This window comes from Trachurus japonicus, chromosome 22 (assembly GCF_045865225.1).
Source record: "Trachurus japonicus isolate A0001 chromosome 22, Traja_1.0".
Lineage (NCBI taxonomy): Eukaryota > Metazoa > Chordata > Actinopteri > Carangiformes > Carangidae > Trachurus > Trachurus japonicus.
In genome coordinates, this window is record NC_140928.1 from 23,697,939 (window position 1) to 23,712,507 (window position 14,569).

General features: G+C 41.1%; 1 protein-coding gene across 4 annotated transcripts in view; it reads left to right on the forward strand.

Annotated features, from left to right (window-relative positions):
* Window positions 1-11,050, forward strand: part of dlgap2a (discs, large (Drosophila) homolog-associated protein 2a) — a 162,805-nt gene extending 151,755 nt beyond the window's left edge. For all 4 annotated transcript variants that reach the window (XM_085766848.1, XM_085766849.1, XM_085766852.1 and 1 more), the window contains 5 exons: window positions 3,709-3,797; window positions 3,923-4,362; window positions 4,481-4,572; window positions 8,329-8,481; window positions 8,803-11,050. In XM_085766848.1, the coding sequence (XP_085622974.1) occupies window positions 3,709-3,797; window positions 3,923-4,362; window positions 4,481-4,572; window positions 8,329-8,481; window positions 8,803-9,009 (981 nt within the window). In that variant the 3' untranslated portion in view covers window positions 9,010-11,050. The remainder of the gene's footprint in view (window positions 1-3,708; window positions 3,798-3,922; window positions 4,363-4,480; window positions 4,573-8,328; window positions 8,482-8,802) is intronic.
* Window positions 11,051-14,569: the final 3,519 nt, after the last annotated feature.

Genomic DNA, 14,569 nt, shown 5'->3' on the forward strand with positions numbered 1-14,569 from the left:
AGTGTGACCCATATCTGAACCATTATCATTATCACTGACATGTTTTTGAGACATTTCAGGTGAATGTAAAAATAACCTGGTTCCATTATTTTCCTGCATTGTTGGCCTACACCACCTCGTCCTGTATTCATTAATTTGCACAGTGTCTCCTTTGGACGGCTTTACTCTGTCAATGAGCAGATAACTCTTTACTCTCTGTTTCACACCTAATACCTCACCCACATACAGTAAGCTACTTCCACTCTCCTGTTTCCTGTTAGTCAGAGTCAGTCATCCAAGGCCGATCTGCCGCCTGACCACACTGATGAGTGCTAATTTTAAATAGCAGAGCTGCGACATCAAAACCTCATTGTCATGCCTCACGAAACTTCACAGTGGGCGAAATGCAATCGTGGCCACGTCTTCCCAAATCAGCGCACATGCAGCTCGGATTTAGCTCAGTCGTTACCAGCAGAGGTGAATACATATCAGATACAGTGTGGAGGAGAGAGGTGTGAAGCGGAAAGAGCAGGAGGCTGTTTAAGAGGATGAGAAGAAGTGGAGGTGAACTCACGGGAGTGGTATAGTCAGGGAGTAAGCTAGGATGCATCATGTCTGTGTGTGCAAATGTGAATTAGAGCGACAGAATTAGATTTTCTTTCGTATGGGCAGCAGTGATCTGTGTAAAATGCATAAAAACATTTGATTATAAATACAGGAGTAAAAAAAGGTTTATATCTACAGAGGCATCTGAGAGGGCAGTTTTTACTTGGCAACATTTAAAGTGTCCCGGGAACTCCCTTTAGATGCAGTCCAACCCATCATCATCAGTCCAGCACCACTTTGAATGTCTGTTTGATCGTCAGGACATCATAGTGTCAGGGTATTGCAGATACAGTCAGAGCTGCATTTGAACTCATTTGACACTGATTTCACAACAAAAAAGTTTAATGCCGTTTTTTTTTTCAGCTTGGTGGAATAGGATTTTTTTTTTATCAAGAATCCGGTGATTTGTAGCTACTTAAAGTTTGATAACTTTTTGTTCTACAGAAATAAAAAAAAATCTTCACTGTAATTTTGTTCCTTATAGTGTGGTATTCATGTTAGGGAATAAAATACTTAAAAACTGTTTATTCCGGTTAGTTTAATCTGAATTAGGATAAAGTTCACAGTGGTGGATCATAGTTAGAGTCTAAACTGAGTTTGCTTTTTTGCCAAGAGAACCTCCATCTAAAAAATGACAGAAACTATAGTTGAATTACTAACTCAAAAAAATTTTAGTGGCGCATGTATAATGCACATGAGCTGCTCTGCCTGTCTTAAACCCGATATGGTTTACCATTAATCAATACTATTTAAGTGAATAAATAAGATGACCATAATGTGTTACAGAGAGAGCACTTTTCAATATTATAGACATCTTCCATTGACCTCATCATATCATATGGCCAATCACTCTGCTGGACATGCTGCTGGAAGCATAATTAACCTGAATTAGCTGCCTCTGCATTGATCTGTAGTTCGCTTTTTACACCCTCTCTCTCAGAAGGTCAACATGTTATTAATCTCTGACCGTGTGGATGTGGTGTTGTATTGACTCCACCCTCCTGGTCCTGAGAGGCCACTTCACAGCCCCAGCCAGGCAGCCACAGCTGAGACATGTTTGTGTTCTAAAGCGCTGATTGATTGTTTACAAAAATAGTTTTAATTGGAGCCGTAATGAAGTTGTATAAAGTGGAAGTCAAATCTTTTAACCTTAAACACAGTCACCGGCTGGCAGGAGTCACCAGGTGGTGTTTGTGTGTTCTTTTGGATGAAAGGCGCAGCGGCTCTGTTCAGCTTTCCGCTGATGCTCACAGTTTCCACACCTGTGCTTATGTTGTGGCGGTGATTACCGATGCTGTGTGTGTGTATGTGTGTGTCTATGTACTCACACCTAAACGTCCTCAGGGTAGCTAAGCCTATTGGACGTAAATCTCACAGCCTCCTGGATGTTTTGTCTTCCTGCAGTCCACATCCATCACAGACATGAAACTCATTCTCTCTTCATGAGGTGGACTCTGCTCTGCTTCTAACACAAAGTAATGGAGGTCACCTCGGCGAGCTGCTCTATACTCATTTCCTTCCCGCTAACAGCTTCTGCCGAATAGCCTGACAGAATACAAAATGGCTCTCCAAAAATGTCACTTCACAGCTTTAATACTGACCACTCTACACCAAAGATAGGCCTGACATTTCTCCACAGCGCAAGCCCACCCTATTTTGAACCTGGTGCCTTTGACTCTCTCTCTTGAAAACTCTCGCTGGAGATTTATGAATGTCAGATGCTCTAAAGGCCTTGTGTGATCATTTATGAATCACCCTTGCAATCACTCTCGTGGCAAAGACACCAGAATGTTCTGGTAAACATACCAACAAAAGATAGATACTGTAGAAAACCTGGATTCAGGAGAGCTAGATTCAGAATGAAAGAAATGGCTCATTGCTTTCTGCCAGTAACCATGTCGGCCGCTCTGTACAAACTTTTGATGTGCAGACCATTTTTGATACAGTCACAATGAAAAAAAGCCTCAGTGGGCACTAAGGAAGAAAGACTCAAATGACAAAAAATGTCCAAGAGAGGCTTAAGACACAAAAGGGAGAAAAAGATTGTGACAGTAAGCCAGCAGGAAATTGTGAACGCTAGACAAAGAGAGCAGTGAAAGCAAAGAAATTAAAAAAGAAAAAGATGAGCAAATGGAGAAACACGTAAAAAGTGACAGATAGAAGAGCACAGCAGAAATGGCGAGCAGTGACAGGGTTTCCATAAAGCCAGTAAAATGTGAGGCTCCGGGGAGCGGTGCAGGCAGCGATAAAGAGTCTCTGAGTCTGGGCTGCTGGATCAGGATCTCAGCCACGCAGCAGCAGGGAGGATCATCATCAGTCACTCTTCCTTCCCATCCCATAATATCCACTAATGTTGCCCTATCTGTCACAGCGTAACTATGGCCACACAGCCATGAATACTCTGCAAAAACCCTACGACCTCACTTAGAGCATTAAGCAGTTTTCCAGTGGATTCTTTTTTTCAGGCCTTTTGGGAGCAATATGACGAGATGCAAATGTTGATATGGCTAACTTGTTAGCACTATTAGCACTCATTTGAATCCAATGTTTGCTCTCCTTTTGGCTTTGTATGAGAAAATGCCTTAATCTGCAGCCAATACAAGCTCATCAGTGTTTCTAGTTGCTGATTCTATCCAGCTGCCAACATCAGGAAACAATGTTAGAATGTTGAGATTGAACGAAAACTTAGTTAGACTCCTGTTTGACTGTTGAAAAAATATAGATTATGATACAAGAAAATACTCTGTACCTTTGTTTAATTGTATTTCTATTTCATTGCAAATCACTTGATCTGGATTTGAGAGTTTGATGTGCATGTGTCCCACATCCTCATTTCAACACAGCACTGCGCCACAGCAAGAGCTAAATAAGCAAAAATCTGAAAATAACGAACTAAAATGAGTATTTTTAGACACAATACAGTGTGCAGCGTAACATGCATCGCAACCTCTTCAGTCTTGTTACCTTTCCAGCTTCCATAAATCATGCAGTGTTTACTTTCTGACAGGCGCCGTACCGTTGAGGTGCTTTGTCCAGTCCCCGACCAATAAACCCAGGAACACAGGAGAACGGCCGCTCACATAATTAGAAGCACCGTTGATTTGTACCATTTCTCTGTATTAGGTGGAAGCAGCCACGGACTCTGAATCTGAAAGCAAAGGCTCACGGGAGTACCACTCTGTCGGGATCCAGGTAGAAGATGACAAGAAGGGGTGAGATAATCATTTAAATTGCCTGCTCTTTGATGTTTTTCTCTCACTTTTACAAACATATATCCCCATCATTGCTGCAATTCTCTGTCATTTGGGTGTGTGTGTGTGTGTGTGTATCTCTGCAGGCAGGGCAGGTTCAAACGCTCCAACAGTGTGACTGCAGCTGTGCAGGCTGACATGGAGTTGGAGGGCTTCCCCACCATGGAGGACAAAGGCCTGCAGTTTGGTGGGGGCTTCCAGCGCCACTCCGAGCCCAGCACACCCACACAGTACGGTGCGGTGCGAACCGTACGCACACAGGGGCTCTTCAGCTACCGTGAGGATTACCGTACCCCCACCGAACCCCCCAGCCCCAGGGAGACCACCAGCGAGGCCACCTGGCAGTTGGAACCCCCCTCCCCGCGGGAGAGCGCGGTCTCGTCGGTGGATTCGGGCAGGGCCTCCCCCTCCCTGCGGAGGGACGGGAGCTGGTTCATGCAACTGCTCCACACAGAGACCAAGAGGATGGAGGGCTGGTGCAAAGAGATGGAGGCAGAGGCCGAGGAGAACGACCTGACAGAGGAGAGTGAGTGGTCGGCTGAAAGCTTCAGATATTTAATCTTCAACTTTTTTTTTCTTTACACTCGACATATGGCGCTTTCTGTGTGTCCTGTACAGTATTTGATATGCTGTGTGTGTTTCAGTCCTAGGTAAAATCCGAAGTGCGGTGGGAAGCGCTCAGCTGCTCATGTCTCAGAAATTTCAGCAATTCTACTGGCTGTGTCAGCAAAACCTGGTAAGAAATCTATCAAAGAGAAGCAGTATGTGAGTGTCCACACACACACACACACACACACACTGAAATGTCCTCCTTTCCTCTACATTTCTGAAATGTAACAATGTTCCATACATTATTTTTAATGCAGACTCTTGTTGTGATTAGAGGGAATTTGTTACTTAGGTGATATCAAAAGACCTTTTAAATATCTTAAGAAGAAGAATAGAACAATAATACTTTACTAATGTGATCTCTGAAAACAATAGATAGTAAGTGTTATATATATGTTATATATATGACTATCCATATATGACACAGCTTAAAATGATAAGATAGAACAATACAGTTTTGTCCTTGTAGGAATTTACAAATCATGTCTCAGTTTTAGGAGAAAAAACTGATTTTATTCTTTTCATGTCAACTCAGACAAACTTATAGTTACAGTCGCACGTAGGACACATTTTTTTAGTCTCCTTCAGGTGCAGGTCAGAATTTAAATAATGTTACTCCTTTCAATATCTTCTGTATGCAGAAATTAGAATACATCAGAATAATAGATCTGAATTTAAAGTGAGGAGAGGACAAATTAGTATGCCACAGAGGAAATGTGAACAAAGCAAGCACAAAAAGATTTGTCTTGACTCAGCTCCACACTCCTTTACGTGTCCTCACAGCCTTAGTTTTCCAACCTACAGTGCACATTTCATACTTCAGCCAACTGTAACACATTGAATCAAAGCTCCCTGAATATGGCATTGATTGTTGAAAAGCTCAACAGCACATTCATACTATGTGACCTGAATGTTTTTGAAATGAACAATAGATAAGGGTGGGTGGGTGGGTCCCCTGTAATGCAGAGAGTAGAACTGAGGGCTGAACCGTAAATAGAACTTAAATAACCAGACAGCAGCCACTCTATTGCTTATCCAGGAGGTCAAGAACACGCACAGGGTCAGGGATTTCTGCCTCGCATTTTTTTTCTTTGCACTGTTCACAACTGGTTATATTGATCTGAGCCAAGAGCCCAATATTTCAAATGAAGGTGTGGAGCTCTGAGAGACTATGATGCTGTTTTTGCAGTGTGAAGCAGAACCTGCTTATTCAGGGGGGAATGGGAATTGCATGGGGATTTGATACAGTCAACCAGCCTTTTAAACCAAGTCAAGTGCTTTTTCACATTTGAAAGAAACAGCATTATGCAAGTTTACTCTGCAACTTCCCCATTAAAAACAGCTGCATCATTTCTCCAGATCACAAATGCATGAAGATCAAAATCCACTGCACGTCTAGGCTTCACTTGTGGATAAATTCTCCCAAATTAGCAGCTTGAATAGACCTCTAATTGCGTTATAACTGCCTGCTTCTCTCTACCTCATAGATCGACTTTTATAAAGCTGGACTTGAAAATGTTCTGAAAAGAGACAAACAGTTTGTGTGGAGCACTTCTCTGGGAGGAGCTCCAGGATTAAAAGCACACACTGACACAGCCAGGGCTTAAAACTTACTCTGACTCCTCCTAAATCTGTCAGCTCTGGAAATTTGGAGCCTTAAGACTTCCGAGAGACAGTTTGTGGAATATCTCAAGTTCAGGGGTCAGAATAAAGCTGATGAAGTGCTGAGGCACTTCCACGGTAATTACAGATAACAGAAATGTGTCCAAGCTTAACTTACCTGATGAATAGCCTGATATTTAAAATCAACTGTGTGTTTTTCATCCTTGCATTTGCTTGAACAACAAAAGTTGCAGTGATCCTAAAATGCTGAACAAATGAGTAAAACTATGACTCGATGACTAATAATATGCACATTTTAGTCTTGCTGTTTGACATTATAAATATCACAGAATGATACTGTAAATATCAAAGCATTATCTTCAATTTAGCAAAGCACAGTAAGTCTGAAGCTGATAAATGTGTTGAAAGAGAGCTTAATGAAAGGTCTGTTTTTCTCTCATTCTTGTAATGCCATAACATTTTGCTTTTGAATGTTAAAAGTGAAAGTCGGATTTTTTGAATATATGAGGCTCAGGAAGTGAGGCAGGTCACCTACTAATCAGAAGGTCGGTGGTTTGATTCCCAGCACCTGGAAAATGGATATCCATAATATTTTGTTAACACAGAATCCCATAGGAGGATATGATGCTATATTAAAGGAGAAATTAAACGTCTGCACATAAGGCTGGGATAAAAATAGTAGCTCTCCTAGTAACTCTCCCGGTGCAAATTGCACTGTAGACATGGCACCATCATACCGCTGGTCTGTTGGACACTGTAAGAGTGTAAGTGTGGGAATATAGCTGGGCTCACATAGTCATGTCCCTTTTAGATGTTTTGTTGAAGCAGGTCCATATTCCTGGGGTCTTGGATCTGACACTGACTCAGAGAGTTTAAAATGCAACTATACAGGTTGACTGGGACACTTCAGCAGCTTTCTTATTCACTCTTTCATTCACACTTTGTTATTTTAGTTATAATGAAAGGTTCCATGTACTCATTATTGCTTCCTATATGCCCATGGTTCATATACAGTAGAAAGCAAACTCACGAACTTTGTATTATTAGCATTATATTCTATAAATGGTCCTGAATTAATTACTTCTTGTGTGATGAGACCATTGAGAAAACTGTCTGTCTCACACCATTGTTGTACTGTTACCCTGCAACAGTGTCTCTTTGTAGATCAATTGAGGAGAAGTGAACAAAGATGCGGACTGACTCTTTATTACTTAAATAAAGAGGGTGAGCACAGATTCTCATGATTCATTACAACCAGAGACAATGAGGCACTGCTCAATCTGACGTTCCTTTCATTTCCATCAAGTCATGAATAGAACACGATTGTCAAAAGCAGTTTATTATTTCTGAACTCATCTCTTAGCATATGACAGGATTGGTCTCTATCACATGTTTGTTATCTCTCATTTCAACCCTGAAGCCCTAAAAACTGGCATCTGTGCCTGTTTTAAATCTGATAAGGACATCTAGTGGATTCAAGCTGAAATGCAGTGACCAATAGGCAAAACATGATACTCAGGTGCAGAGGTCCCCGGCCAGGTGACAATTAGGCACGCTAAAAAAAAATGTGTTAAAAAAAACAAAACAAAAAAAACAATATAGTTTGAATCCTTTTCTATACAGTTGCGTTATGCATATGAACACAAGATGAATCTGACGGGTCATGGAAAGAAGAAAAAACAGGAAAATCACTCGTTGGTGGAGCTGTTAGCACATAGACTCTAAGAATCTAAATTATGACCCTGACTTCACTCTGCTTTTTGTAAAGTGTCAGAAGCCCAAAGCCTGCAAACCCGTAATTCAATTGTTGACAATATGATGTATTTTGAAAGCTTATTTTATAATCCAATATGTACAGTATTCATCTTTAAAGCAGCCTAAGTACATCATCCATCTATTAGCTATATCTCTCATCTTTATTATGGGGTCACAGGGTGAGCGCTGGAGCCAGTCTCAGCTGACAGTAGGCGAGGGCAAGGTACCCTGGACAGGTTGTCAGTTTATCACAGGACTGAGAGCACCACTTTTCACTCTGAACTGAAGTGGAGTAAAGAGAATAAAGCAGCAAAAAAATGGAAGTAGTCAAGTATCTGATAACTGCACTTGAGTAACAGTATTTAGGTGCCTATGTTTTCTATGCATGTGTGGATATTAGCTGGTGATTGCAACCCCGGACACCGACCCACCTACCTGGCTCATTACTTTACGCCACCACAGATCTAAACAGAGTCTTAACTCCTCCCACCCTCATCTCCTGTAGGACCCCAGCGCCATGCCGCGGCCCACCTCTCAGGACCTGGCCGGGTTCTGGGACCTGCTACAGCTCTCCATCGACGACGTCACCATGAAGTTTGACCAGCTGCAGCAAATCAAGAACAACAACTGGAGGCCTGTTGACAGCCCAGAGAAGAAGGTGAGAAGTCTCCCTGGCAGTGTTAGCCCTGACCTCAGGCAGCCTCAAGGTGTTACTGCTGCATCAGGTGCAATGACAGACTGGAACTGATTTAATGCTTCCCGGCCAATAGGAATTTTGTTGTGTGCTTTTTTTTCTTATTTATATTATTTATTTTACTTTGTGAAAGGATGTAACCGTTTTTTAGTTAAGATGAAGGTCCAAAGAAAATATAAATTGTGCTGGGGGATGCCTCAGTATATTTCAACCACCTTCCCTGCAGCAGTAATTTTCTAAAGGACTGTACAACAATTTCATAATTATTCTCACCTTTTTTTGAAGCCACCAGCTCCTGTACCAAAGAAGCCAATTCGACAGAGGAGTGCGGTGACGAGGGAGAAATCCTTGGACCTCCCCGACAGACACCGGCAGGAGGCTCGGCGGCGGCTCATGGCAGCCAAGCGGGCGGCCTCCTTCCGGCAGAACTCAGCCTCGGAGCGAGCGGACAGCATCGAGATCTATATTCCCGAGGCTCAGACTAGACTTTGAGGAGATAGGGTCAGGGGCCAACACGTCTCCCTGCTCCCACTTTCAAACAACTTTAAAACTAGCCTTTTTTCTAGACTGCTACTCTCTTTACTCTTCCTTTATCCATCTGTTGTCTGATCTCGATAGCCATCCTCAGTGCCCATCACCATCGGTCTGTAGGATGTGCCAAGCCTCTTCTCCCATTGCCAGAATAAGTGTTAGCAGAAAATGTATGTCTGACATGGGTTGGTTGGGTTTCTCCTTGGTTTGCTGGTGATTACGATACCCAGCCTACGAGCTCTCTCATCCAATGCCCTGGATGGGTACATCTGTAGTTTTTCAGCATTTGCAAAGTGCCATTTAAAAAGTGCAGCTTTGAGAACCTACCAGCAACCAGGCCTTTGAGCTAAAAGAGTAAATGAGAGAAATTATATTTATTTCAAGTTGTTCAAAAATGGTCAAAGTTAGTAAACCTTCAGTATTTTTAAATAATTTAAAGTTACATTGTGACTCTTTTTTTCCTCTGTTCGTTTTGGAGTAAATGTTAATTACAAGCTAAATATCACAAAATTGTTCTTAGTTCAAAACTTTGAAAAGTGCCAATGCTTGAAATACCTCAACTATGTGCATGTGGCACTGATTACCCATTCAACAAGGTTATTCAGGCAGCCCTTATAAGCTCTGGACTGGTCAGTGTTGAAAAATGCAGCTTTCTACCCAATCTGGTTGTAGTCAAACATTTTTCATGGTCTGGATTGGTGGAAGATTGACATCTGTCAGCTCATTAACATGCACATTTCAAACGACGTTCCTACGTATATATCTCATGTTCCTGTTGCCAACTTTCAAATATTGACATTTACTTGAAGCGGAAAAACATGCAAGTCTTGTGCCAACATTTTCATCATGTCAATGCAGTAGAAAAAAAACTACGAAGGTTTGTGTAACTCCTTAGATCAAAATGTGTAGACAAATGCACTTATGCACTTATTACAATTGTCTCTATTTCCAAGGGAAATGTACATACCCAAGTTCACAATAGTACTGTTGTATTTTTGAATTGTGAGCGGGAAGAATATTCATTGTGTCTTTTTTTCCTACATATCCACTGCTTGCCTGCCCTCTCTATTGCTTCTGACAAATCTGGATTTGTTGCATACAGTGGCTCGTACACACTACACACACACACACACACATGCAGACAAAACCAAACTGCTGTGTTTTCATCTAATATACTTCTCTCAGGCCCTTAGAAGTGGTGCCTCCAGCCACAGTTAATGAGGAATGATGGAAAAACCCTTCAAAACATAAACAAAATGTCTACATACGAGTTCCTTTAATCAAAGAAATAGCTTTGTAATTTTCATATTTCTTGAAAAGTTGTGTGTTGCTAAAAGTCTACCTAAGCAGTATCAGTACTGCACTGACTCCCTCTAGGAAACACAGAGAAGTAATGAAAAGAAATTGGGGCAAAGGCATTCCAGAGGGAGGCAAGAAGCAAGTCCCAAATAACTAAAACTCTGCAAGACTCCCGTTGAAAGAAAACACATGAAGAATGGAATATTAATTGTCTGTGGGTCTGCAGACCTGTGGGTGATATTTTGCAGCAGCATGACGTAGTTATAAATGATATTACCGGTAATTTTCTTTGATTACCATCAGGATGCTGAGATGCACTCCAGAAGCTGATTGCACCAGTTCTTTGTAAACTCAAACTAGTTGTAGGCTATTGTAACAGTGTGATGTTTATAACTGGAGAGTTCTGCGTGAATTAAATTGGATTGCACCACACAAACAAATTCATACATAGGGATTACTGTTACAAAACATAATTACAGCAAGAGGTGGCCAGGTGTAACTGCAATGAAGCTAACTGACCCAGCTAACATTAGAGCTAGCATTGACAAACTAGAATCTCCTCCCAGAAATTTTGAGAGGGCCACGGGCGGGCTGCTGCCGGCCGGGGGTGCCATCTCTGTCAACATGGGAATCAAACCCACAACCTTAAGGTCAAGACAGAGCTAATAAGACAGACACATGCCCATCTTTCTATGCGCCTGGGTGCGTGCATGTGTGTGAGAAAGCACATGCGTTAGCACCGTGGCACTAACTCACATGACTCATTCACAGTCAAGGAGCTCACCTGAAATGTGGTCAACATATCTACATGATAAACTGTGTTAGATGACCATAATCCAAGTCATTCTAAATAACTGTACTAAGTCTGACAGTATAGCTTGTAATGGTACAATGACTTGCTTTTTCCATAGTTTCTTAAACAGTGCTGCCATGTTTCCAGTAACTGATTTAAACATTACTGAAGTCTGAGTTTTTGTGGTGCAACCCTGTTTTGCATATCACTTGTTTGAAACAAATCTAGATATCTATTGGAGACATCTTACACACAAACTTGGTGATGGATTTATGAATGACTGGTGCAACTGGTGCATTCTGTATCCTGGTATACTGTAAGTGGAAAACCAACATTAAAGTTTTACATCCAGGTTGTTATGAATAGATTTCTCATAAATCAAGCTTATCTTGAGCAAAAGCTAAAATTCTGCTGACCTGTCCATTATGTTCAAATCACTGACCTAAGGGCCGAAGTTTATTGTTCAAACTTTGGATAATCAATCAACCAAATGGTGCTGCTTTTTATTTAATCAATACAGTAGGCCTACTAGATAAACAATCAGTGCAACACAACGTGCTATCAGCTAATCAGAACATCACTTGAAAGTCTATTTTTATGACTTTTTTGTTGTTGTTGTTGTTGTTGATTATATGTGCCAGTGTGCCTGGCTTCTTTAAAGGTAGGACCAGGGGGATTTATCATAGAGAATTAACATTTCAGTGAATCTGAATATTTTGTGCGTGCATGTGTGTTCTGTTGATATGTGTGTGTTTATCTGGTGTTTGTGGCGCAGTGCTGACAGATAAAGAGAGGGTGAATCTGGGGTCAGTGTGCGGCTGAGTTGGCTTGATTTCCCTTTTACTACCCAACTGTGGCCTGACCTGCATCTCCGTCTCACGCTACACATTGTCCCTGTGTCATCAGCATTCTGCTGAAATATATTTCACACGCCATAATAACATAGGATTTACTTTTCCCTCAGATCATTACTACATGCAGCTTTGGTAAACTTAAAAACATAAAGTCCCTGAAGACAAAAAACAGCTCTGAATCCTTCATGGCTCCAAGTGTGGATGTGTTTACTCCAATTTCAAACCAACCTTACACTGTATCTGAATGCATTATTAATCTTTTAGTTGTTTTAAATTCTCCTGGCACAGACAGCTTCAGAGTTAAAGGTATTTTCAGTTCAACAACCAAAGTCAGCTGTAGGGTGACAGTGTCTCAGACATGTGGTGCCATACTTAAGTGACAGATTGGGCCTTTTAATAGCCCACAGCTGAGTGTAAGATTACACATTTCCTTTAAAACATACTCATCTATAATTCTGCTGTTTTTTTATTTTTTTTTATTGCAGAGGCAGAGACCTTAAACAGTGTGACAGCGGGTTTCTGGAAAGTGTCTGGGCGTGTGATGCCAGGCAGTTGGCAGAGCAGAGACGTTCCCCTGCTGTTGCCACAGTGGCAGGCAGACGGGGGAGAGACAGACTCGGCCTGACATATGCTGGCTTAGAGAAGACGAGAGCTCTGCACTGAGCCCCAAACTGCTGGTGTTGTATACTGTTATGTAGCTGGAAGGCTGTTCTGTGTGGATCGCTGGGCGCTGTGCTGGGTATTTTTCAGCCTGCTTTTGACTAAGCAAAGCAGCTTATGTAAGATTTCGGGTCCTCGGTGAGATCAAGCAAACAGCCTCCAAGGCCCTTCAAAGCTTGTGTTGATAAATGTATTGCTGAATATTGGCCTACACTGTAGAACCTAAGCATCAGCACTATATAAATTGTGGTTCTATCAATCTCTGCTGCGACTGAAACAACGGAGGTGTTTCCTCTCATATGCAAATTGTTCAGGGCTGTGAAAAGGGAAATGAACTGTATCCACCACCTTGGTTCAGTTTGAAGCATATCTCTTCCTCCTCCAAGAGGCATTCACATAATTGTAATGAGACCGTTCTTCTCGTTAGACCATGAATGAGCCATTTCAAAAAGCAAAGTCAGATCAGTGCCAAAAGTCACCAGGGAGCAGAAAATGTTGAAAAGGATTTGTGCAATAGAGACACAGTCTTCAGTAAATTTACAGATACAGTTAGAAGTAAGAATTAGGCTGAGAGAAATCACACATTTAGTTTTGGAATCATTTCCTTTCTGGAGGAAAATAAATTACCTTGGTACTCCCGAAACTCTCTCAAAGCCATTTCTAAGCTATGAACAAAATCTTTCTGCTGTAATAGTCAGGTCAAGTTTGTTTCAATGAAATTTCCCACCTTGGAGAAATCTTCTTTCTTTCTTTTTTTAATCCAAATAGGTATGAACACAGTTTTAGATGGACAGGTGGAATGACCTTGTGACAAAGTGATCTTGTTCTTCCTATGTGAGGATTATTATTAGTGCTTTTTGTGTTGGATCCCTTTGATTGACGTACGTTTGTGCTGTGTGCATGTGACACTAGCAGCAATGGAGAATTCATCACTCTGCAGGAAGTAACTGTTGCTATTTTTCCCTTTTTTTCCAAATGAAAAGATTATGGTAATTTCGCAGGTCACCCACCACAAACTCCTGAAAAGCCAGAAGGCAGAAAATTGCATCACTGTCACATTTAATGTCATGAGGGCAGCAATTAACTACAAGTGCCATCTTTTTTGACTTATCCAGCATACTGTAAAGTCATTACTCCATAAAGCCACAAATCTTTCCATCAGTTTTGTGTCATTCCTGCCACCTCCCTTTTTCCCATTTCTAGTCACATGTTTCTATCATTTCAGCCCGCATCTTGACATCCTGTGGCCTCTCTTCTGGTATACGACTGTCTATTCGCTTTTGACTCTCGACCCCATGATGTGAAATATTTCAAGGGGATTTTTTCGTAACCATGCCATGGGAAGAGCGTCAGACTCACTGAGATATAGCCTGATACAACACTTCCTTGAACTTGGAATGTGAAACAACTCTATAATTACTAGATAAAAATGAAAAAGGTAGTTTAGCTAAAACTATTTTCATCTCTTGTATATCATATCTATAGTGAAGATGAATATAATTCCAAATATTCATTATTTGTAAAGAAATATATATAGATATATAAATATATAATATATGCTTCATTGAAACATGACTATTTTCTGCTGTTGCTCATGTTTTGTTTTCATTTTTACTTTGTTACAGTTATTTTATAAGCTGATATGATGGCATGCGAAATACTGATCTGAATGTAGGCTTATTTATTTTATCAAAAACTGATGACACTGTCTCACAGATGTTAACGTATTTATTATTTCAGTTGATCACATAGGCATTTCTCAATGTGTGTTATTTCAGTAGTTACTGTATCACTGGGTTATTTTTGTATTATTTTAGTAGTTTGCAACAACATATGCATTTTTCCTCTGTTCTTTCCTAGCTGAGCTATTGAAAGATTTTGCCTCTTTGAGTAGTTTGATCATCGCTGAGGTCAT